The 24922-nt window shown below is 41.6% G+C and overlaps 1 protein-coding gene across 4 annotated transcripts in view; it reads left to right on the forward strand.

Annotated features, from left to right (window-relative positions):
• The window catches only part of LOC143033848 (DNA mismatch repair protein Msh3-like), a 133167-nt gene that overhangs the window by 80400 nt on the left and 27845 nt on the right, over positions 1–24922 (forward strand). For all 4 annotated transcript variants that reach the window (XM_076199400.1, XM_076199401.1, XM_076199403.1 and 1 more), the window contains exons 12-14: positions 270–457; positions 6133–6253; positions 8825–8937. In XM_076199400.1, the coding sequence (XP_076055515.1) occupies positions 270–457; positions 6133–6253; positions 8825–8937 (422 nt within the window). The remainder of the gene's footprint in view (positions 1–269; positions 458–6132; positions 6254–8824; positions 8938–24922) is intronic.

Raw genomic sequence — 24922 nt, forward strand, 5'->3', positions numbered from 1 at the left:
TTTATGCTTTGACTTGACCAATCCCCTTATAAGGGAAAAAGGTCTTTGGTTTTGTATGTATGTATCCATTTATTAAAGAATAAACTTTTGTTGTTGGTTTTCCCCAAGAGTTACACCAGCTACATTGGGAAATTTGTTTTTTACACAATTTAGGAATTAAACCCCTGTAAGAACTGAGGATTATATGTCCATAATTGTTTTGAAGTATATGTTTAAGAAACTTGGTTCTGTTGGTATTGTATGCTAATATTTATTTATAAATGTTACAGTGCAGCACATATGACTTTTGGTTGACCACCAAAACTTTAAGTCAAATCCATTATGAGCTGTCCAAGGTGGGAGGGAACCTGGAGGATTGCATCAAGACAAAAAGCTTGGTGGAATTGATTGAAAGTATCCTCTCTGGATTAGCTAATGTTGCACCATTCATGGACAACCTCGACCCTGTTAGTGCCAAGTAAGTCACTATAATAATCTGGTCTGCAAAACTTCCAGTAATCTAATGTTTATTTGGTTATTGGTTGTTATTGATTTAACCCCTAGAATATAATGATGCCTATGTAGGCGAATATATGAGGATGCCAGCATCAGGGTCCTGATTATATTTATTTTGTAGTAGCTGAGGGACCTACTTATTCTGTGAACAGGCTTGATTGTGTTTTCTGTGGCTATAAACATTCTGGGTGAAAGAGAAAGAGTGTAACAGCTGTAACATTATACTTTATAAAGCATGTATTGTGATGCATGATCATACATCAGGCAGCTAATGTGCATATAAATATGTGACTTGTATTGAAGAGGTTAAATGATTCTTCTGTTTTCTTCGTCATTTGATGTATATGTTAAGACCAGTCATTGGGTCCATTATAGTTCCTTCTTGCAACCCCATACTTTCCTACTGCTCCATCTGTTGTCTTATCACCTACTCTAGCATTAAGACCCCCTCAATACTACTATCCAAAGTTTCTTTGAGGCAACAGTTAAATGAAGTTACTTTATTTGCCAGCTCCCTCCCCATCCCCATTCTCTGCCTTACCTCTACATTTCTGACTGTATCCATTCTTGTGTGCACCTACCATGCTTCTCACACACCAGTTCAAACACAATTGAAGCTAATGATAGAAAGTAGAAAAGAACAGAGACGGAAAAAACGAGTTTTTTTGTATAGTGCTGGACTTGAGACTGAAAAAATGGTACATCAAAGAATGGAAACTTAAACCAAAAAAGAGAAGAAAATATGAAACTAAAAGTGGCATACACAAATAATGATGGCATGATCTCTGGAATTAATGAACTAAATGACTATCTAGAAATAGAGAAACCTGACATCATGGGAATTGTGAAGACAAAACTGAAAGGTCCTCTCTCAACAAGTATAGTGGGACAAAGTCCATACAACCACTGGGCGAAAAATAGAACAGACAAGCAGGGAGGAGGTGTCATGATATTGACCAAAAAGGGTCTAAATGTGACAAAGATTAAGGAAGGCAAAGGCAACGTACAATTGATTATGATCAAAATTGTAAACAAATAGATGAAAAGCAGAAAATTTGTAGCAGTGTATGTACCACCAAAAACACAGGCTTAGTTTAATAGTGATCATTCTAAATTACTGGAAGACACAATGAATGTGCTAAACAAGTTACTGAAAGAGGGTGGTAACATAGTAATCATGGGTGATTTTAATGCAAAGGATATAATCTGGGAAGAAATGATACTAAAAGGGGGAGAAGAACTTTGGAACAACATTCTTCTAGATATGACCATTGAATACACCTTAACACAATGGGTTAAGGAAAATACTAGATATAGAAACAATGAGGAACCGTCAAAGCTAGACTTGATGTTAACTTGTGAACCAGATATTGTGAACAAAATGGAGTATAAAACACCAATTGGAAAGAGTGACCATATACTAGTAGAGTTTGAATTAAAAAACAAAACAATGTAGGTAGGAATGATAAATATAGAGAAGGAAGATTAATGTACAACAAAACGGATTTTGCAAAACTACCTCCCTTGTAAGGGGGAAAAAGCCTTGGTATATGTATGTAAGAAAATTTTTCCAAAACACAAACTGGGATAAATTCTCCAAAGAGGAAACAAAGATGGAAGTCAATTGGAACATATTCAAAGACAAGAACAAGGAAGGAATTGATAAATATGTACCAAAGAAGAAGAAACAAAAAGAGATTTATATAAAGTGTTGGTATAACAAAAGATGCAGTGAAGCTAAAGACAGAAGAGACAAAGCCTGGAAAAAAGAAAGAAAAAAAAAAAATCCAAATGGTAAACATATATAAAACTTAGGAATGAATATGTGAATATACGCAGGAAAGAAAAAAGGAATTATGAAAAAGATACACAAATGTAAGGATCAACCTAAACTCTTACAGATATATAAATGACAAACTAAAGGATAAACATAAAACAGTAAAACTGCGTGGAGATAATATATAGATGACACCGAAATGGCAGAAGTTATGATCAGACATTTCAGGTCTGTTTTTACATTTGGGAGCTCACAATCTAGGGAAGATGGATAAGAAAGATCCCCTAAAATGAAAGAAATAAAGGTAACAAAGAAAGAAATACATATAGCAATGCTTTTTTCCCCTTACAAGGGAGGTAGCCAAAAAGGGAAAGGCATTAAATCATTCCCACCCATTACATCCCTCAATACACTCCACACCCCTCCACCTTTCCTCTTATCTTAGCACCTCCTGGATGACGGGTCATCCCTGCACCTTGTCCACTGCCCTGGGTCAGAAGCAGTGTCGCAAGACACAGCACATCCACAGCAAGGCCGCTTCATTAAATCGGCGAACCCCCCTCTCCGTCCCCCCATGCATAAAAGGAGAAGACGGGGAGAAATCCCTTTGGGCTGTATCAAATTTTGCTCACATATAACACATACTACCTCACCCCCCATCCCCCGCCCATTCCACCTCATGCATCACAACATCATCCATATACAACCATTCTCCATTTACCCCTATCTTCTGTCCTCTCCCGTCCTTCCTCAACAGACATTCACCTATTCCCCAAAGCCCCCTTCACCCCATCCATCCACCTCATCCTAGGACGTCCCCTCATCTTCACTCCCTCCACATCTGCCTTCCATACCTCTTTTACTAGTCTTTCTTCACTCATTCTTTCCATGTGTCCAAACCATCCTAATACTCTTTCATTAACCCTATCTCCCAACTCCCTTTCCATCCCTGCTCTCCTCCTCTCCTCATTTCTCACTCTATCTAGCCTAGTAACCCCCATCATACTTCTCAAACACATTCAAACTCCTTCTCTCTTCTTCTCTCATGTTCCATGTTTCTGCCCCATACAGTGCTGTTGGCACAATCACTCCTTCATACAATCTCCTCTTAGCATCCTTTTCCAAATGTCTATTCCTCATTACATTTTTTAATCCACCAAGGCATTTACTCACTTCTCTCAATCTACATTCTACCTCCACCTTCACTCCACCTTTTCCTTCCACATTTGCACCATGTACCTAAAAGTACCCACTTCCTCCAGTTGCTCTCCTTTAATGCTCACTTCCAGTCTACTGCCACTTTCACCCCTTGAACATCTCATCACCTTACTTTTACCCACATTTAACTTCAGCTTTCTTCTATCACACACTCTCCCAAACTCTGTCACCAACTTCCTTAATCCCTCCTCCAATCCTGCCACAAGTGCAGTGTTGTCCGCAAACAACAGTTGGCTCACCTCCCACTTTTCTCCATTTTCTTTAACTATCTCCAATCCCTGACCCACTACCCTTGCATTTACCTCTCGCACTACCCCATCCAAGTACAAGTTTAACAGCCAGGGCGACATAATGCATCCCTGATGAAGTCCCACCTTTACCTCAAACCACTCACTCTCTCCATTTCTAATCCTGACACAAGCTCTACTACTCTCATAAAAACTCTTGACAGCTCCTAGAAGCTTTCCTCCTATCCCATATATCCGCAAAACCTCCCACAGTGCCTTTCTTTTTACCCTATCTTAAGCCTTTTCCAGATCCATAAAAGCCGAAAAAACATCCTTCCCCTTTCCTATAGCTTTCTTACGTATCTGTCTTACCACAAAAATCTGATCTACACAACCTCTACCCGTCCTAAATTCACACTGTTCCTCACCAATTACTCCCTCTGTTCCTCTCCTAATCCTCTCAATCAAGATCCTCCCATAAGCCTTCCCAACTACACTTAACAAGCTAATCCCTATGAAACTACTACATTAACACATGTCCCCTTTTCCCTTATAAAGTGGAACTATACAGGCACTCCTCCAGTCCTCCAGCACTCTACCCTCTCTCCAGCAAACATTAAATAACCTCACCAGCCATACCACCATCACTGTACCTCCTTTTTTTTTAGACATTCTGCATGGCATCCATCCAAACCAGGTGCCTTACCTGCTTTCATCATCTTAACAACTGCCTTCACTTCATCCCTCCTTATTTCTCCTCCATTTTCCTCACTCATCACTCTCATTTTCTTAGCATTTCCCACCGCAACTATCTTTCCCTCCCTATCCTCCTTCACATTTAGCAACTCCCTAAAATATTCTTCCCATCTTCCCCTTACTGCCTTCTCTTCCATTATCATCTCTCCATCTGCACCTTTTACCTTTTCTTCTCTACTTGATTCGCCTCCTCTTCCTCTCTTAATTTCTTTCCAAAACATCTTTTTATTACTTTCAAAATTTTCTGTCATACTCTTACCCCATTTCACATCTGCTCTCCTCTTTGCCTCCTTTACCTTTTGCTTTACTTCTCTTTTCTTTTCTTTGTACCTCTCATATGACTCCCTCGTCCTATTTTGTAACCAATCTGTGAAAGCTCGCTTCTTCTCTTCTACAATCTTCTTCATTTCCTCATCCCACCATTCACTACCCATCCTTCTATTTCCTCCTGTCCTTCTTGTTCCACCCACCATCTTTGCACATTTTGTGACTCCCTCCTTGAACCATTCCCATTCCTCCTCCACTCCTAGCTCTACTCTATCCTTCACTCCCTCCCACTCCTCCCTCAGCTTCTTCTTGTACTCCTCCTTTTCCTTTTCATTTAAAGAGTATACTCTAAGCACCTCCCTACCTTTTGTCCTTTTCCTCTTTCTCCATCTATCCTCCACTCTTAACTTACCTTCCACAAAAAAAAAAAAAAAAAAAAAAAAATAATAATAATAATAATAATAATTCTGATATTCCCCCACCCTCTCCCCTTAGCACATGTACATCCTTAAGATCAATGAAAGTGGCCTTCGACTACATGGATGAAGAATTGATAAAGAAAATAGTGGTTACACTAATAAGACCTAAACAAGAGTATGCTGCAACACTATGGGCACCTAGCACAAAAAAAAAAACATAAGAAAATTAGAAAGAATCCAAAGAGCAGTGACAAAAATGGCACCTACACTATCAAATTTGACATACGAACAAAGGTTGGATAAATTACATCTATCGACACTGGAACAGAGAAGAGAAAGAGGTGATTTGTTGACCATTTACAGAATTATGAAAGGGATGGAAATTCTCGATAGAGATGACATATTAAAAGTGGGACAGAAGAGAAACAAGAGGACATGAAAAGAAGCTAAAGAAGGATAGTTACAGAAGAGACCTGAAAAAGAATAGCTTCCACATAGAGTGGTTGATGTCTGGAACAAACTAAATGGAGAAACAGTGAGTGCCAAAACTGTACACGATTTTAAGAATAAACTGGATGCGGAGAGGTATGAAAACAGGTCACTACGAGCATAGCTCTCATCCCGTAAAATGCAACTAGGTAAATAGGTAAATACATCACATTCAGATGCTTACTTCCCACCTTCCAGAAATTCCAAGTCTCTTCCATATAATGCCATGGGTATAGTTACTCTATACAACCTTTTCCTTGCATCCATACCCAGAAACCTGTGTCTCATAATATTGCTTTCCATTTCGCCCAGACAGTTACTTGACTCCCGTAATTAATGATTCACCTCCACTCTCAACTTTTCCTGACACACTTTCATGAAAAGCTCATAAAGTCTCATTGTAAAACATTTTTCTTTCAGAGTAGTCAATGAAAAAAAATCTTGCAAGAATTTCTAATTAATGATAACTTGCTTGTATTTACAGGGATGGTAAAAAAACAACATTATTCTGTGATGTTTCTATGTATCCTGATGTTTTAAAACGAAAGCAAGAGATTAAAGCAGTGGAAGATGCACTTAATGGACTTCGTTCTGAGATTGCAAGGGTAAGTATAAAAATTAGTTTTCAATGACAAAGAATGTGAGGTGATCAAATAGAAGTATTCAAATGGTTTGGGTTTTAACAAAGGTGATGCAGACAAGGACAGCAGGGCTGGATTTGTAGTACATACATACATATACCAAATGATTTTTCCCCTTGCACAGGAGGTAGCCAAAAAACAAAGGCATAGAAACAACTCCCACCCATTCCATCCCCTACATATTCCTCTACCCTCTTCCCTCACTCTTATCTTGGCACCTCCTGGATGATGGGTCATTCCTGGATCTTGTCCACTGCCCTGGGTCAGAATCAGTGTCACAAGACACAGCACATCCATAGCAAGGTCACTTCGTTAAATCAATGACCCCCCTCTCTGTCCCCACATGCAGAAAAGGAAAAGACAGGGCGAAATCCCTATACTCGCTTCTCTCAATCTACATTCTACCCCCACCCCCACTCCTCCCTTTCCTACCACATTCACACCCAAGCATCTAAAACTATCCACTTCCTCCAGTCTCTCTCCCTTAATACTCACTTCCAGTCTGCTGCCACTTTCTCCTCTTGTACATCTCATCACCTTACTTTTACCCACATTTATCTTCAACTTCCTTCTTTTGCACACCTTCCCAAACTTTGTCACTAACTTCCTCAATGCCTCCACTGATCCTGCTACAAGCACAGTGTCATCAGCAAACAACTGGCTTATCTCTCACTTTTCTCCATTTTCTTTAACCACCTCCAATCCCTGACCCAATACCCTTGCATTTACCTCTCGCACCACCCCATCCATGTATAAATTGAACAGCCAGGGTGACATAACACATCCCTGATGAAGTCCCACTTTTACCCCAAACCACTCAGTCTCTCCATTTCTAATCCTAACACAGTCTCTACTACTCTCATAAAAACTCTTGACTGCTCTTAACAGCTTTCCTCCTATCCCGTATATCTGGAAAATCTCCCACAGTGCCTTCCTGTCTACCCTGTCATAAGCCTTTTCCAGATCCACAAAAGCCCAAAATATATCCTTACCTTTTTCCATAGCTTTCTCACATATCTGTCTTACCACAAAAATCTGATCTACACAACCTCTACCTGTCCTAAACCCACACTGTTCCTCTCCTAATCCTCTCAGTCAAGACCCTCCCATAAGCCTTCTCAATTACACTGAACAAACTGGTCTCTCTGAAATAACTACACTCACACTTGTCCCCTTTTTCTTTTTAAAGTGGAACTATACAGGTACTCCTCCAGGTCTCTGGCACTCTATCCTCTTTTAAACAAACATTAAATAACCTCACCAGCCAGTCCACCATCACTGTGCCTCCATTTTACAGACTTTCTGCATGGCATCCATCCAGACCAGGTGCCTTACCTGCTCTCATCATCTTAACAGCTGCCTTCACTTCATCTTTCCTTATTTCTCCTCCATTTTCCTCACTCATCACAATCATTTTCTTAGTGCTTCCCACTGCAACTACCTATCCCTCCCTATCCTCCTTCACATTTAGCAGCTCCCTAAAATACTCTGCCCACCTTCCTCTCACTGCCTTCTCTTCCAGTATCATCTCTCCATCTGCACCTTTTACATTTTCTTCTCTACTTGATTTGCCTCTTCTTCCTCTTTTAATTTCCTTCCAAAAAAAATTCTATTACTTTCAGAATTTTCTATTATACTCTTACCTCATTTCACATCTGCTCTCATCTTTGCCTTCTTTATCTTATGCTTTATTTCTCTTTTCTTTTCTTTGTACTTCTCATATGATTCCCTCATCCTATTTTGTAACCAATCTGTGAAAGTTCGCTTCTCCTCTTCTACAACCTTCTTTGCTTCCTTTTCCCACCACTCCCTACTCTTCCTTCTATTTCCTTCCGCCCTACTTGTTCCACACACCATCTTTGCACACCTTATGACTCCCTCCTTGAACCATCCCCATTCCTCCTCCACTCCTAGCTCTATTCTATCCTTCACTCCCTCACACTCCTCTCTCAGCTTCTTCTTATACTCCTTCTTTTCTTCCTCATTTAAGCAGTTCACTCTAAGTACCTCCCTACCTTCTGCCCTTTCCCTTTTTCTCCACCATCTTCCACTCTCAACTTAACTTCCAAAAAATTATCTGATATTACCCCTCTTTCTCCCCTTAGAACATGTACATCCAAAACTCTTCCTACTGTACTCCTGGTTACCACTATATAGTCCATTAATACTCTATCTACCACCCTTCTATCCACCACTCTTTCCCTTGTGTACTTATGCTTGACTTTCTTCCTAAACACTGTATTTGCTATCATCAACTCTCAAGACACATTTTCACCATTAACTCTCCACTATGATTTTTAACTGGAACTCCATACTTCCCAATCACTCTATTTATTGGTTCATTTCCTACCCTAGCATTAAGATCTTCCAATACAACTACATTTCTTTGAGTCGGTTACATTTCTTATTGGGGAGAAAAAGCTCTTGGTATATAGAGTAGAGTTCAACATTGATAGTTGTTTCAATTTGATATTTCACTTTTATACACATACATTTGCAGTCCAAGATCTTTAATATCTATATTTTTTTTCACAGACTCTTCGGCTCCCAGCATTTGTGTATACATCAGTATCTGGTTTGGAATATCTAATTGAAGTGAAGAATGCTCAACTCAAGGCAGTTCCCAAAGACTGGTCTAAACTCAGCTCGTAAGTTTCCAGTGATTGATAGATTCTTTCATTTTATGTCAATGTTATCATGATTGTTATGATTATGCATTTGTTAGTATTTTTAATATCATTGTTGATTGCTTTTGCAATAAATATGGTCGTGAGTCATGTTATTAATATACTGTTACTGGGATGATTAGTCTCATAAATTTGAATGAGTGAATATCAGATTTTTTCACAATTCTATGGCCTCCTACCATTGTCATTGCACCTCTTGATTCACCAGATTCCACTGTAACTTGCTTGGCAATCCTTTCTTCCATTTCCACTTTGTTCCATTTATATCCCTGACACCTTTTCTCTTCTTTCAGATTTTTAAGTGCTCACTACTCTTGAAATATTTTTTTCTTCATTTATTTCTTATCTTTTCTTATAATGTATGCACTTAACCCCCTATAGACCAGTCATGCAGCATTCTCTTATGATTTGAGACTTGTTTCATTAATAATAATAGTTGTCATGAGTTTCACTGACTGGAAGCCTATAGGCCCATAGTACATTGCTCCTTAGGCCCTCCCATAGATCTCTGGGAAGAAACACAAAAACGCTTTCTGGATATGTATATTTACCTAGTTGTATTTTAAGGGAAGGGGAGCTATAGACTTGTTTCATTAATAATAATAGTTGTCATGAGTTTCACTGACTGGAAGCCTATAGGCCCATAGTACATTGCTCCTTAGACCCTCCCATAGATCTCTGGGAAGAAACACAAAAAGGCTTTCTGGATATGTATATTTACCTAGTTGTATTTTACGGGAAGGGGAGCTACACTCGTGGTGTCCCGCCTTTGTACCTTGCAGTGTCTAGTTTGCTCTTAAATTCATGAATGGTTTTTGCACACATTATTTGTTTGTCCAGTTTGTTCCAAGTGCCCACCACTCTATGTGAAAAACTGTTCTTCTTCAGATCTCTTTTATAACTATGTTTTTTTATTTTCTTTTGTGTTTCTCTTGTCCCAGTATAACAAGTCCTCTCTATCGAGTATTTCTGTGCCCTTCATGATTCTATAGATGGTCAGTAGGTCGCCTCTCTCTCTTCTTTGCTCCAGAGTCGGTAAATCCAATTTAGCCAGTCTCTCTTCATATAACAAGTTTGAAAATACAGGTGCCATTTTTGTGGCTGCTCTCTGGATTCTTTCTATTTTCTTTATGTTCTTTTTGGTACTGGGTGACCACAGTGTCACTGCATATTCTAGTCTAGGCCTTATCAGTGTGACTAATATTTTTATTATCATTTCTTCCTCCAAATATGTAAATCCCACTTTTATTGATCATAGCAAGTTATAGGATTCTTCGACAATTTTGTTTATTTGTTTACCATAGGACAAGTCGTTTGAGATAATTGCTCCCAAATCTTTTTCAGATCCCCGTCTGGGGTATTGGGCCCCATCTGGGGTATTGGGCCCCATCTGGGGTATTGGCCCTGTCTGGGGTATTGGCTGCATGTTATTGTGGCAAAATAGCATGCAGTTGATACTTTAGGGCTTATATGGGGCGCCCCTACAGACCAGAGCCACACATCATTTTTGTCTGTGATAGAGGAAAACTCTGTACATAGAAAAATGATGACACTCTTCTACTACGACTGTCCCTCCATTATGCTGTCCCCCAACCCCTTGTTACTGTCCTGTACCATTTCTCTGAATATTCATTTCCTTTTTTTGTCTACCCTGTGGTGGGGAAAAAGAATACTGCCACCAAGTATTTCCACTTGAGTCGTAAAAGGCGACAAAAAAGGGATGGGGGGATGGGATTAGGAGTCCTACTACCTGTAGCCCCAAAAGGGGATATTCCTAAAAAAAGTAAAGGCATAAGAGGGACTGGGAGCTTTCCAACCAGTACCCTAAGGTTTGGGTCTTTTAATGTGCATAGATGTGGTACAGATGAGAGTAAAAGGGAAGAGATAGGCAGTATGTTTGTGAGAAGAAAGATGGATGTACTGGCTTTGAGGGAAACTAAAATGAAAGGAAAGGGCAACTGTGAGTTTGGGAGTGTAGCTGGGAGGTACTCAGGAGTGAAGAAGGGATGAGGGAGAGAAGGGGTGGCTATACTAGTAAGTGAAGAGATAAGTAAGCAGGTAGTGGAGTGGAAGGTGTCATCAAGGTTGATGTGGATGAAGGTGAAGCTGGTAAAGGAGATGTAGGTTTTTGTAAGTGCGTATGGGCCTGGTAGTGAGAAGAGCGTAGAGGAAAGGGAGGCATTCTGGGTAGATATAAATGAGTGCATAGAGGGATTAGGGAGAAATGTCAATGTAGTTGTATTGGGAGACCTAAATGCTAGGGTAGGAAATGAACCAATTGACGGAGTGATTGGAAAGTATAGAGTTCGAGGCAAAAATCGTAGCGGAGAGTTGATGGTGGAGATGTGTCTTGAAAGAGAGTTGATGATAGCAAATACACTGTTTAAGAAGAAAGTCGAGCATAAATACACATGGGAGAGGGTGGTGGATGGAAGGGTGGCAGATAGAGTGTTAATGAACTATATAGTGGTGACCAGGAGTATGGTAGGAAGAGTTAAAGGTCAGATATCAACAGATATACCATTCGCTAAAAATCATCGTATTGCTCGAAAAAGTACTTTTTAACCCCTTCCATACGGTGCCGCACACGTAGGCGTCATGGACTTAGATCTCGGTGGCAGCAGCCAAGGCCAGCCGTACGACGTGTCGTAATTATACTCGCACCATAAAATATAGTCACCGCTTATATCGATCGTTCTCTCTTCACCCGTGAATTTTGATAACCATAGAAAATGCGATTACAAAAGAATTAGAAAGAATGTCATTATGGAGGGGTGACTACAATAAATATAATCAAGACGCCGATATGGCAGCATCGCGAATCCACTTGCTCCTCATGACGCCTACGTGTGCGGCACCGTATGGAAGGGGTTAAAAGCATACAAATAAAGTTTTTACCTATTACAGAAGAATTTATTCAGAAAATTCACTTTTAATTGCGCCTCGCATACCACTTTTCCGAAGTCTAGATATTCAGAATAATAATATTGTTTGTTTGGCAACTGTGACGTCACGAACGCGGAATTCCCCGAACCATTCCCGAAGCGCACGGGCGGAATGTTTCGAATAGCATACGACGCAATGAAATGAAGACAAAACTGTTTTTTGCCAAATTTGATAAGATGTAGATGGTGGAATTATATAGAATACTGTCAGTATGTTTTTTTATGTACATTGAACTGTAAATACAAAAAGTTATGGAAGTCTTGATATCTGACTTTTAAAGGTCAGATATCAAGACTTCCATAACTTTTTGTATTTACAGTTTAATGTACATAAAAAAACATACTGACAGTATTCTATATAATTCCACCATCTACATCTTATCAAATTTGGCAAAAAACAGTTTTGTCTTCATTTCATTGCGTTGTCTGCTATTCGAAACATTCTGCCCGTGCGCTTCGGGAAAGGTTCGGGGAATTCCGCATTCGTGACGTCACAGTTGCCAAACAAACAATATTGTTATTCTGAATATCTAGACTTCGGAAAAGTGGTATGCGAGGCGCAATTAAAAGTGAATTTTCTGAATAAATTCTTCTGTAATAGGTAAAAACTTTATTTGTATGCTTTTAAAAAGTACTTTTTCGATGATTTTTAGTGAATGGTATATCTGTTGATATCTGACCTTTAAGGATGTACATGTTCTAAGGTGAGAGAGTGGTGGAATATCAGATCATTTCCTGGTGGAAGGTAAATTGAGAGTGGAGAATAGGTGTAGAAAGAGGAAAAGGGCAGAAGGTAGGGAGGTATTTAGAGTGAACTGCTTAATTGAAAAAAAAAAGGAGAATGATTATAAGTTGAGAGAGGAGTGGGAGAGAGTAAAGGATAGAGTAGAACTAGGAGTGGAGGAGGAATGGGGATGGTTCAAGGAGGGAGTCATAAGATGTGCAAAGATGGTGTGTGGAACAAGGAGGGCGGGAGGAAATAGAAAGAAGGGTAGTGAGTGGTGGGATGAAGAAGCAAAGAAGGGTGTAGAAGAGAAGAAGCAGGCATTCATAGATTGGCTACAAATAAGGATGAGGGAATCGTATGAGAGGTACAAAGTAAAGAGAAAGAAAGCTAAGCATAAGATAAAGGAAGCAAAGAGGAGAGCAGATGTGAAATGGGGAAAGAGTATGACAGAAAATTTTGAAAGTAATAAAAAGATGTTTTGGAAGGAAGTTAAAAGAGGAAGAAGAGGCAAATCAAGTAGAGAAGAAAAGGTAAAAGGTGCAGATGGAGAGATGATAATGGAAGAGAAAGCAGTGAGAGAAAGGTGGGCAGAGTATTTTAGGGAGCTGCTAAATATGAAGGAGGATAGGGAGGGAAAGGTAGTTGCAGTGGGAAGCGCTAAGAAAATGATTGTGATGAGTGAGGAAAATGGAGGAGAAATAGGGAAGGATGAAGTGAAAGCAGCTGTTAAAATGATGAGAGCAGGTAAGGCACATGGGTTGGATGGATGTCATGCAGAATGTCTGAAAAAAGGAGGTACAGTTATGGTGAACTGGCTGGTGAGGTTATATAATGTTAGTTTAAAAGAGGGTAGAGTGCCAGAAGACTGGAGGAGTGCCTGTATAGTTCCGGTTTACAAAGGAAAGAGGGACAAGTGTGAGTGTAGTAGTCACAGAGGGACCAGCTTGTTGAGAGTAGTTGGGAAGGCTTATGGGAGGATCTTGATTGAGAGGATTAGGAGAGGAACAGAGGGAGTAATTGGTGAGGAACAGTGTGGTTTTAGGACAGGTAGGGGATGTGTAGATCAGATTTTTGTGGTAAGACAGATAGGTGAGAAAGCTATAGGAAAAGGTAAGGATGTTTTTTGGGGTTTTATGGATCTGGAAAAGGCTTACGACAGGGTAGACAGGAAGGTACTGTGGGAGGTACTGCAGATATATGGGATAGGAGGAAAGCTGTTAAGAGCAGTCAAGAGTCTTATGAGAGTAGTAGAGCCTGCGTTAGGATTAGAAATGGAGAGAGTGAATGGTTTGAGGTAAAGGTGGGACTTCGTCAGGGGTGTGTTATGTCACCCTGGCTGTTCAATCTATACATGGATGGGGTGGTGCGAGAGGTGAATACAAGGGTAGTGGGTCAGGGATTGGAGATGATTAAAGAAAATGGAGAAAAGTGGGAGGTGAGCCAGTTGTTGTTTGCTGATGACACTGTGCTTGTGGCAGGATCAGAGGAGGGATTGAAGAAGTTAGTGATAGAGTTTGAGAAAGTGTGTGAAAGAAGGAAGCTGAAGATAAATGTGGGCAAAGGTAAGGTGATGAGATGTACAAGGGGAGAGGATGACAGTAGGCTGGAAGTGAGCATTATGGGTGAGAAACTGGAGGACATGGATAGTTTCAGATACTTGGGTGCGATTGTGACAGGAAAGGGAGGAGTGGGGGTGGAGGTAGAATGTAGATTGAGAGAAGTGAGTAAATGCCTTGGTGGAGTAAAAAGTGTAATGAGAAATAGACATCTGGGAATGGATGCTAAGAGGAGGTTATATGAAGGAGTGATTGTGCCAACAGTAATGTACGGGGCAGAAACATGGAACATGAGAGAGGAAGAGAGAAGGAGTTTGAATGTGTTTGAGATGAAATGTCTGAGAAGTATGATAGGGGTTACTAGGCTAGAGAGAGTGAGAAATGAGGAGGTGAGGAGGAGAACAGGGGTGGAAAGGGAGTTGGGAGATAGGGTTGATGAAAGAATATTAGGATGGTTTGGACACATGGAAAGAATGAGTGAAATAAGATTAGTAAAAGAAGTGTGGAAGGCAGAGGTAGAAGGAGTGAATATGAGGGGGCGTCCTAGGGTGAGATAGATGGATGGGGTGAAAGGGGCTTTACAAAAGAGGAATGTCTGTTGAGGAAGGATGGGAGAGGACAGAAGATAGGGGTGAATGGAGAAGGATTGTGTACAGATGAGGCTGTGATGCATGAAGGGGAGTGGGTGGGGGATGGGGGGTGAGGAAGTATGTATGAGAAAAAATTTGATGCAGCCCAAAGGGATTTCTCCCCGTCTTCTCCTTTTCTGCAGGGGTAAGGAGAGGGGGGGGGTTGCCGAATTTATGAAGCAGCCTTGCTGTGGATGTACTGTGTCTTGCGACACTGCTTGTGACCCAGGGCAGTGGACAGGATGCAGGGATGACCTGTCATCCAGGAGGTGCCAAGATAGGAGGGAGGGAGGAGTGTTGAGGGGAGTGGAATATATGGGAAATGAAATGGGTGGGAGTGATTTCTATGCCTTTTTCTTTTTGGCTACCCCCTGTGTAAGGGGGAAAAAGCCTTTGATATATGTATGTATGTACAGTATGTACTTTCTTTACCTCCTTAGTTCCAATTTTATATTGTCCTGATACTCTATTTTTACTTTTTCCAAACTCCATTATGCTACACTTCTTAATATTGAAGTCTGCTTCCCATTTCTGATTCCAGTTCCATATCTTATTCAGGTCATCCTGTAGTGATTCGCAATCCATTTCAGTTTTTACTTTCCTTAACAATTTAACGTTGTCTGCAAAGAAGCTCATGTAACATTGCACATCATCATCCATGTCATTCACATAAATAGAAAACATTAGTGGAGCCAATACAGATCCTTGCAGAACTCCATTGATATTCTCTTCTCTTCCTCCACAACCACCAAATACCAGCCTCCGGAAACATATTCATAATCATATCACTCACCGCTCCATTAACACACTGAAAGACAACACACTGATGCATGCCAGACCCCCTGATATCAACCCTTCTGAATCCTCTCTCCTACGAAAGGACAGAGTCCACCTGGCGAGACTGTGGTGTGGCCACCACCCAGCACTTCCAAGCTACCAGAAGAGGCTGGATGACCACATTGTGAACAGCTGCCCAGGATGTAACACTTCACCCCATACCATACAACACATAATGGAAGACTGCATTATACACAATCATGCACGCAAACAACACAACATACACTCTATAAAGGATTTGTGGGAAAACCCAGTTTTGGCTGTGGCATTCCTTGGGGAGATGGGACTGCTCGGACAGACAGTCTAGGGAACAACAACAACAACAACTCCATTGATCACCTCCTTCCAACCTGAATGTATTTCTCTGGGTACTGCTCTGGGGTATTGGCTGCATGTTGCTTTGTGTTGTTGTGGCAAAATAGCATGCAGTTGATACTTTAAGGTCTATATGGGGCACCCCTATGGACCAGAGCCACACATCATTTTGTCTGTGATAGAGGAGGACTCTGATCACAGAGAAATTATGAAACTTGTATTATACTGCTACTGTCCCTACTTTATGCTGTCCCCCAACCCCTTGTTGCTGTCATGTACCATTTCTCTGAATGTTAATTTCCTTGTTTCACCTACCCTGTGGTGGGGGAAAAGAATGCTGCCACCAAGTTGTCCCACTTGGATCGTAAAAGGCGAGAAAAACGGGACAGGGTTTGGGACTAGGCATCCTTTTTCAAGTAGCCCCACAGGGGACATTAATAAAAAAAAGAAAAAGAAAAAAAAAAGTAAAGGCATAAGAGGGTCTAGGAGTTTTCCAACCAGTACTCTAAGGTTTGGATCTTTTAATGTGCATGGATGTGGTACAGATGAGAGGGAAGAGATAGGTAGTATGTTTGTGAGAAGAAAGATGGATGTGTTGGCTTTGAGTGAAACTAAGTTGAGAGGGAAGGGCGAAAGTGAGTTTGGGAGTGAGGTTGGGAGGTTCTCAGGAATGAAGAGAGGGTGAGAGAAGGGGTGGTTATAATAGTAAATGAAGAGATAGGTAAATGTGTAGTGGAGTGGAAGGAGGTTTCCTTAAGGTTAATGTGGATGAAGGTGAAACTGGGAAAGATGTGGGTTTTTATAAGTGCCTATGGGCCTGGTAGTGAGAAGAATGTAGAGGAAAGGGAGGTTGTTTGAATAGATTTAAATGAGTGCATAGAGGGATTAGGGAGGAATGTCAATGCAGTAGTATTGGTAGACCTTAATGCTAGAGTAGGAAATGAACCAATAGGCAGAGTGATTGGGAAATGTGGAGTTCCAGGAAAGAATCATAGTGGAGAGTTGATAGTGGAGATGTGTCTAGAGAGTTGATGATAGCAAATACAGTGTTTAGGAAGAAATTCAAGCATAAGTACACATGGGAGAGGGTAGTGGATGGAAGGGTGGTAGATAGAGTGTTAATGGATTATGTAGTGGTAGATAGGAGTATGTTAGGAAGAGTTAAGGATGTACATGTTCTAAGGTGAGAGAGTGGGGGAATATCAGACCATTTTTTGGTGGGAGGTAAATTGAGAGTGGAGAATAGGTGGAGAAAGAGGAAAAGGACAAAAGGTAGGGAGGTGCTTAGAGGGAACTGATTAAATGAGAAGGAAAAGGAGGAGTTTGAAATGAAACTGAGAAAGGAGTGGGAGGGAGTGAAGGATAGAGTAGAACTAGGAGTGGAGGAGGAATGGGGATGGTTCAAGGAGGGAGTCACAAGGTGTGCAAAGATAGTGTGTGGTACAAGAAGGGTGGGAGGAAATAGAAGGAAGTGTAGTGAGTGGTGGGATGAGGAAACAAAGAAGGTTGTAGAAGAGAAGAAGCGAGCTTTCACAGATTGGTTACAAAATAGGACGAGGGAGTCATATGAGAGGTACAAAGAAAAGAAAAGAGAAGTAAAGCACAAGATAAAGGAGGCAAAGATGAAAGCAGATGTGAAATGAGATAAGAGTATGATAGAAAATTCTGAAAGTAATAAAAAGATGTTTTGGAAAGAAATTAAGAGAGGAAGAGGAGGCGAATCAAGTAGAGAAGAAAAGGTAAAAGGTGCAGATGGAGAGATGATACTGGAAAAGAAAGCAGTAAGAGGAAGATGGGCAGAGTATTTTAGGGAGCTGGTAAATGTGAAGGAGGATAGGAAGGGAAAGATAGTTGCAGTGGGAAGTGCTAAGAAAATTACTGGGATGAGTGAGGAAAATGGAGGAGAAATAAGGAAGGATGAAGTGAAGGCAGTTGTTAAGATGATGAGAGCAGGTAAGGCACCTGGTCTGGATGGATGCCATGCAGAATGTCTGAAAAAAGGAGGTACAGTGATGGTGGACTGGCTGGTGAGGTTATTTAATGTTTGTTGGAGAGAGGGTAGAGTGCCAGAGGACTGGAGGAGTGCCTGTATAGTTCCACTTTACAAGGGAAAAGGGGACAAGTGTGAGTGTAGTAGTTTCAGAGGGATTAGATTGTTAAGTGTAGTTGGGAAGGCTTATGGGAGGATCTTGATTGAGAGGATTAGGAGAGGAACAGAGGGAGTAATTGGTGAGGAACAGTGTGGATTTAGGACAGGTAGAGGTTGCATAGATCAGATTTTTGTTGTAAGACAGATAGGTGAGGAAGCTATAGGAAAGGGTAAGGATGTTTTTTTTTTGCTTTTATGGATCAGAAAAAGGTTTATGACAGGGTAGACAGGAAGGCAGTGTGTGAGGTTTTTGCAGATATATGGGATAGGAATAAAACATTTAGGAGCAGTCAAAAGTTTTTATGAGAGTAGTAGTGTGTCAGGTCTAGAAATGGAGAGATTGAGTGGTTCGAGGTAAAGGTGGGAATTCGTCAGGGATGTGTTACATCACCCTGGCTGTTCAACTTATACATGGATGGGGTGGTGCGTAAGGTAAATGCAAGGGTGGTGGGTCAGGGATTGGAGATGGTTAAAGAAAATGGAGAAAAGTGGGAGGTGAGTCAGCTGTGGTTTGTGGACAACACTGCGCTTCTGACAGGATTGGAGGAGGGGTTGAGGAAGTTGGTGACAGAGTTTGGGAGAGTGTGTGTTAGAAGAAAGCTGAAGATAAATGTGGGTAAAAGTAAGGTGATGAGATGTTCAAGGGGTGAAAGTGGCAGTAGACTGGAAGTGAACATTAAGGGAGAGCAACTAAAGGAAGTGGATAGCTTTAGATACTTGGGTGCAAATGTGGTAGGAAAAGGTGGAGTGGAGGTGGAGGTAGAATGTAGATTGAGAGAAGCAAGTAAATGCCTTGGTGGATTAAAAAGTGTAATGAGAAATAGACAGTTGGGAATGGATGCTAAGAGGAGATTGTTTGAAGGAATGATTGTGTTGACAGCACTGTATGGGGCAGAAACATGGAACATAAGAGAGGAAGAGAGAAGGAGTTTGAATGTGTTTGAGATGAGGTGTCTGAAAAGTATTATAGGGATTACTAGGCTGGATAGAGTGAGAAATGAGGAAGTGAGGAGAACAGGGATGGCAAGGGAGTTGGAGATAGGGTGGATGAGTGTTGGGTTGGTTTGGACACATGGAAAGAATAGTGAAGAAAGACTAGTAAAAGATGTGGAAGGCAGAAGTGGAGGGAGTGAACATGAGGGGGCTACCTAGGATGAGATGGATGGATGGGGTAAAAGGGGCCTTGGGGAAGAGGGGAATGTCTGTTGAGGAAGGACAGGAGAGGACAGAAGACAGGGGTGAATGGAGAATGATTGTATATGAATGATATTGTGATGCATGAGGTGGAATGGGTTGTTGTTGTTGTTTGTTGTTGTTGTCGTTCCCTAGACTGTCTGTCCGAGCAGTCCCGTCTCCCCAAGGAAGGCCACAGCCGAAACTGGGTTTTCCCACAAATCCTTTATAGAGTGTATGTTGTGTTGTTTGCGTGCATGATTGTGTATAATGCAGTCTTCCATTATGTGTTGTATGGTATGGGGTGAAGTGTTACATCCTGGGCAGCTGTTCACAACACGGTCGTCCAGCCTCTTCTGGTAGCTTAGAAGTGCTGGGTGGTGACCGCATCGCAGTCTGGCCAAGTGGACTCTGTCCTTACGTGGGAGAGAGGATTCAGAAGGGTGGATATCAGGGGGTCTGGCATGTAGCAGTGTGTTGTCTTTCAGTGTGTTAATGGAGCGGTGAGTGATATGATTATGAATATGTTTCCGGAGGCTGGTATTTGGTGGTTGTGGAGGAAGAGAAGAGAGTATCTGTGTGTAATAAAGGTCTATGGGTGTAGTTTTAATGTTTCTTGGTGTGTGTGGGTGTTCTGCTATGTAGTGTAGCGGGTGTGATGTGTTTGTGGTGGCTGCAGCAAGTGTTTGTGTGCCTCTCATGTCGAGGTGGTCCTTGACTTTGAGGACTTTTGTTTCATGGTGTAAATGGTCTGTAGGTGATGTATTTGTGCAGCCTGTAATTGTTTTTAGGGCTTTGTTTTGTATGATTTGAAGGGTGTTGTGGTGTGTCTCACTGAGATTAGGAGCCCATGCAGGACTCGCATAATTCATCACTGAGCGTATGCATTGTTTGTATATTGTTATATTAGTTTCTTTGTTTTGTCCAAATGTTGTTCCAGTGATTGACTTGAGTGCGTTAAGTCTAGGTGTGCATTTGTTTTTTATGTTTGTGAGGTGTTGTTTGAAAGACATGGATGTATCGTATGTTACACCAAGAATTTTCGGTGTGTTTGTGTGTGGTATTAGAGTGTTGTTGATGTAGAGATGAGGTATGTATTTGTGTTCTTTTGTCCAGTTGGTGAGAAGTGTTGCTGTAGATTTGGTTGGAGCTATTTTGAGTCTGTTTGTGATGAACCATGTGTTGAGTGTGTCAAGGTAAGGCTGGATTATTTCTGCAGCTTTGTCTGTGTTACGATGTGTGCATGTGATTGTTATGTCGTCTGCGTAGGAAGAGATTTGTATTTCTGAGGTGTCTGGCGTGGGTAAGTCATGCATGTATAGGTTAAATAATGTGGGGGATAGAACTGAGCCCTGTGGTACTCCGTTCTTAATGTTTCTGATGTGCGATGATTGGCCATTATATGACACATGAGCATTCCTGCCTGCCAGATAATTGGCCAGCCATCTTTTGGTGTTATTGTGCATGTCTGTGTTATATATTTTATTTGTTAGGTTGTGGCGGGGGATAGCATCAAAAGCTGTCCTAATGTCCAATGTTATAAGAAGTGTTGTGTGGTGGGGCCTATCTGAATTGATGCCATCTAAAATTCTTTGTGTGAGGTTTGTCAGAAGAGTGTTTGTGGAGTGTAGTGGCCTAAAACCGTGTTGTGAGTCAGCAAGGGGAATATATGGTGTGACAAGTTTAAGTATTAGGCGTTCAATGACTTTAGAGGGGGTGCAGAGAAGTGTGATTGGGCGGTGCGATGTTGGGATTGTTGGGTCTTTGTTCGGTTTTGGAATGGTGATTATTTTACCATGCTTCCAGATGTCGGGTATAGTGTTGTGTGAATAGCTGTAGTTTGCAATGTTTGTGAGTGCGTGTATACCTTGTGGTCCAATGTGTTTTAGGTGGATGTTGCTTATGTTATCAGGGCCACAGGCAGATGAGTGCTTGAGACTATGCATTATGAGTTTTGTCTGACTGTCTATGAAGGGTGTATAGTCTGAGTCTGTGGGAAAGTCTTTCTTACGTCGAATGGTGCGTCGGTCGTCAGGGTGAGATGTAAGATGGCTCGTCTGTGCGAAATGACGTATGAGTGCGTTTGCTTGTTGTCTGTTTGAGGGTAGATTATCTGTTGTTGTGATTATTGCTGCGTGAGAGCGTGTAGTGTTAGTGTTGGATAGTGTGATGCTGTTGAGTGTTTTGTACAATTTGCTGGTGTTTTGTGATCAAGTGTATTGATAAAGTTTATTTATATAGTTTTGACAATTTTGTGTTTTTTGTTCATGTATTTTATTGGCAATCACAGTGTTTAGTGTTTGTATTTGGTCTGCTATGTTTTGAGGGATAGGTGTGGGGGTATCGTGTTTAAGTGTGTCACGTTGTCTGATGAGGCCTTGGATTTCTGGTGTGAAGTTGGGGTTGTGTGATTTTCTGTTGCCTCTAGGGATGTATCTCTTGTCTGCGTTTTGTATGATTGTATTAAAAGCGTGCACAGCATTGTTTATGTTTGTGATTGGTGTACTGTTAAGTGTTTCAAAATGTTGTTCTGTCTCTTCATTAAAGGCTTCCCAGTTAGCTCTCTTGTAATTGGTGTAAGTGTGTCTGTGGCCAGCTGGGGTGCATCTTGTTTTGGTGGTGATGATGATTGGAAGGTGGTCAGAACCAAGGGCTCCGACCACTCTCCATGATGTTGTTGGGGTTAGGCAGGGGGAGCAAAAGGTGATATCAGGAGAGGAGGGAGTGTAGAGGGCTTGGTATGGGATATGTGTATGATTATGCGTGTTGTTCATGATAGTCAATGAGTCGAATTGAGTCTGTATATCAAGCCCTCTGTCTGTGTCAGGGTTGTCGACAAACCAGGCAGACGACTTGGCGTTGAAGTCACCACCCATGATCAGGTTGGGGATTGAGGTTAGTTGGCTGAGTTGAGGTCTGAAGGTGTTTGGAACTGTGGGGGATGATTGGGGGGGAATGTACATGTTAACTATTGTTAGTGTTGAATTGTTGCCTGTGCGGATACGAATGGATTGGGTTTCAGTTGTGTTATCTGTGGTAGGGAGGAGAATTTTGGTTGTGGCACTTGTGTCCACAAAACAGATGGAATGGTGGATCAGGGTGATGAGTCCACCGCCATTGCCGTCAGTCCGGTCTTGTCTGATGGTGGTGTAATTATGAAATGATGGTGTTTTGTGTGAGTGTCTTAATTTTGTTTCTTGTAGAATTGCAATGTGTATGTTGTGTTGTTTGAGAAAGTGTTCAAGTTCATGTTTTTTAGTGTTAATTCCGTCAATGTTGTGTTGTAATATGTTGATGTTGTGTGTTTTGTATGTGTTGTATGTTGCCGTTTGGGGTTGAGGTTGGGGTGGTAGTGGGGAAGGTGTAGGATCTGGGTCAGAGGGGGGGAAAGGAGAGATCGGGGACAAAGGAAGGGGAGTACTAATCGGGGGTAAGGGCAAAGGGAAATTGGGAGTGGGTAAGGGTGTTGGTTGTGGTTGGGGAGGTGGGATTGGGGTTACTGGAGGGCAGGTAGAACATGTCCAAGTGTTTGTGTATTGGTTTGTGTCAGCAAGTGTTGTACAAGTGAGGTGGGCCCAGTTTTTGCACATATTGCACTGAACTGAGCCCTTTGTCTGTCTGCTCGAAGTAATGGGTTTAGAGCATGTTGGGCATGTGTATTTTGTGGTGGGCCCAGGATTGCTCTCTACATCTCCGGCTAAAAGTAGAAGAAGAGGGGTGATCGCCGGAAAATGACCCCTCAGTGCTGAAAAAACGTAACATTGTGTGTTGGAAAGAAAGGATTGTGGTACTCCCCCAGGTAGGCGTAGCTCCTCCTTGGGGATCGGTGCCATCTGCGTAGAGCTGATGGCCAGGGGTAGTTGCTGCTGATTGGCCCCCAACTCTTGGGGTTGGGGGGTGGTCCCACGACGTAGACGTTGCAGCTCCAGGACCGGTGGAATGGGTAGGAGATGGGGGTTGAAGTAATATGTGTGAGAAAAATTTGATGCAGCCCGAAGGGATTTCTCCCTGTCTTCTCCTTTTCTGCATGGGGAGACGGAGAGGGGGGGGTTGCCAATTTAATGAAGCGGCCTTGCTGTGGATGTGCTGTGTCTTGCGACACTGCTTCTGACCCAGGGCAGTAGACAAGATACAGGGATGACCCATCATCCAGGAGGCGCCAAGATAAGAGGGAGGGGAGTGGAGTGTATTAGGTATGGAATGGGAGGGAATAGTTTTTGTGCCTTTGTTTTTTGTTTACCTCCCTTGTAAGGGGGAAAAAGCCCATGGTATATGTATGTGTGTACTACTCTCAGCTTTCTACCAATAAGGAAATCCCCCATCCATTTCAGTTGGTTCCTTTGTATCCCTCCTATATGTTCCATTTTTTTTAAATAATTTTTTGTGTGGTACCTTGTCAAAAGCTTTTTGTAAGCCCAGGAAAGAGCAATCAGCCCATCCATCCCTTGTACTATGTCTATTAGTCTTGAGTAAAAATATATTAAGTTTATGGTGTATGATCTTCCTTGTCTGAGACGAAATTGTCTTGGGTTTTTTATATTATTTTCTTCCAGGTGTTTTACCCATCTATTCTTGATAATTGTCTCACAAATTTTGGCTATCGTGCTTGTTAGTGAGACCGGTCTATAGTTAGTTGGTTCTTCCTTGTTTCCTCCTTTATATATTGGTACTGTGTTAGCATTTTCCAGTCTTTTGGTATTTTTTCTTCGTTAACCCCTTCCATACTGTGCCACACACGTAGGCGTCATGAGGAGCAAGTGGATTCGTGACGCTGCCATATCGGCATCTTGATTATATTTATTGTAGTCGCCCCTGTGTTTTTACATTCTCCCTAATCTGCTCTTAATCCCATTCTCTGTGGTTTTCAAAATTCACGGGTGAAAGAGAGAACGATCGATATAAGCCGTGAATATATTTTATGATGCGAGTATTATTACGACACGTCGTACGGCTGGCATTGGCTGCTGCCCGCGAGATTTAAGTCCCGTAGTGAAGTGGTTAAGTGAGCAATTTATTATGTTATGTATTTTGTCCATTAGTTCTCCTTTGCATTCTTTTAGAATCCAATTTGCAATTCTGTCTGGGCCATGCGAATTCCTGATATCAAGGTTTGATAAATGTTTCATTATTTCTTTGTGTGTTATTATTATTTCACTCGCCGATTGAATGAAGCGGCCTTGCTGTGGATGTGCTGTGTCTTGCGACACTGCTTCTGACCCAGGGCGGTGGGCAGGGTGCAGGGATGACCCGTCATCCAGGAGGTGCTCAGATGAGAGGGAGGGTGGGAGGGGTGTGGAGTGTATTTAGGGATGAAATGGGTGGGAGTGTTTTTATGCCTTTCCCTTTTTGGCTACCTCCCTTGGAAGGGGGAAAAAGCCTTGGTATATGTATGTGTATGTATGTATTATCTCACTCATGGGGGGAGATCGCAATTCATTTCCTTCGTCCCAATATTGTGCCTTCTCTTAGTGAAAACAGACTTGAAGTGATTATTCATGACTTCAGCCATTTCTAGATCTTCTGTGTATTCTATATTTCCTCGGCATAATTTCACCATTTCCTGTTTATTTTTAAGTTTACTATTCTAATATCTATAGAATAGTTTGGGTTGCTCT

Source organism: Oratosquilla oratoria, chromosome 16 (genome assembly GCF_046742065.1).
Source record: "Oratosquilla oratoria isolate Oo_2021 chromosome 16, ASM4674206v1, whole genome shotgun sequence".
Classification (NCBI taxonomy): Eukaryota; Metazoa; Arthropoda; class Malacostraca; order Stomatopoda; family Squillidae; genus Oratosquilla; species Oratosquilla oratoria.